At 36.0% G+C, this 1,337-nt stretch overlaps 1 protein-coding gene across 1 annotated transcript; it reads left to right on the top strand.

Annotated features, from left to right (window-relative positions):
• Window positions 1–197: 197 nt before the first annotated feature.
• On the top strand, window positions 198–672 carry LOC106780562 (uncharacterized mitochondrial protein AtMg00810-like; the record flags this gene model as incomplete). Its single annotated transcript, XM_014668865.1, has 1 exon — window positions 198–672. A coding segment is annotated over exon 1 (475 nt), but the record flags the coding sequence as incomplete, so codon positions are not given.
• Between the last annotated feature and the right edge of the window lie 665 nt (window positions 673–1,337).

The raw sequence follows: 1,337 nt of genomic DNA, 5'->3' as shown, positions 1-1,337 counted from the left end.
TGATTACAGGAAGCAATCTAGCACTAATTGAAGAGTTCAAGCAAGAAATGAAAAAGGTCTTTGAGATGACAAATCTTGGTCTTATGACTTATTTTCTGGGCATGGAGATCACTTAAAACAAGAATGAGATTTTTATTTGCCAGAAAAATTATGCAAAGGAGATTCTAAAGAAATTTCACCTTGGTGAATGCAAACCAATGAACACTCCAATGAATCAAAAAGAGAAGCTTATCAAGGAGGATAGAACATATAAAGTTGATGAAGCTTATTTTAGAAGCTTGATTGGGTGTCTAATGTATCTTACATCCACAAGGCCTGACATCTTATTCCCAGTTAGCTTGCTGTCAAGATTTATGCACTGTGCTAGTGAATTGCACTTGAAGGCAGCAAAGAGAGTTGTAAGATACATCAAAGGAACTGTTAATTATGGAGTTAAGTACCACAAGGTACAAAACTTTAAATTATTTGGTTTTTCTGGCAGTGATTGGGCTGGTAGCTTGGATGATATGAAGAGTACTTCAGGGTACTGTTTTAGTATGGGTTCAGGTGTTTTCTCTTGGTGCTCCAAGAAGCAAGAGGTTGTAGCTCAATCAACAGCAGAAGCTGAGTTTATTTCAGCTATAGCAGCTGTGAATCAAGTTATTTGGTTGAGGAATATTTTAACAGATTTGGGTATGAAGCAAGATAAATGCACAGAAGTTTTTGTTAATATTTTAATTGACCTGTATTAATTTTTGTGTGTTTTGTTCTTTCTTTTATTATTGTTTTCAGTTAATTTACTTTTTTTGCATGAGAATTCTCTTATTGCAATTACGGGGGAACTGGAGTTAAATCCCAAATTGAATTATTATTTATTACTGAAAACACATTCTTCAACTTTGCTACTGTTTCAGTAGGAATTTATGGGACCGAAAGCACTAACCTCGATGATGCGATTATGCTTCTTTCTGATGCGAGATCTTCAAGTATCATCGTTGTCCGTTCTTTAGACCGTCCGTCAAGTTCCAACCTTCACCTGGGAGGAGGGGTACCTGTAAAGGCACTCCGACGATCAAGTTAGACGTCAGTGTAGGAAGACCCTCAATCCTCAGCAAGTTGATGCTTAGAACGGAGAGAGGGTAAAACTCAGTTAGGTGTGAAAGTATGAGTGTGAGAGAATGTAAAGCGTACCTTGTTTGGAGCCTTTTGCTCTTTATATATAGGCTTTGGATCGATATAAGATCAATAGAACAGAATAAAATATAAACAGAATGAAATATAAACAAACTCACCTGATATATCTCTGTTGGGATATTATTTGATACGAGATATATGATACTGTTCATTTATTCTCGTTT

This window comes from Vigna radiata, unplaced genomic scaffold (assembly GCF_000741045.1).
Source record: "Vigna radiata var. radiata cultivar VC1973A unplaced genomic scaffold, Vradiata_ver6 scaffold_2143, whole genome shotgun sequence".
NCBI classification, from domain to species: domain Eukaryota; kingdom Viridiplantae; phylum Streptophyta; class Magnoliopsida; order Fabales; family Fabaceae; genus Vigna; species Vigna radiata.
The sequence above is the reverse complement of the archived record's forward strand: the minus strand, read 5'-3'. Positions and strand labels throughout refer to the sequence as shown.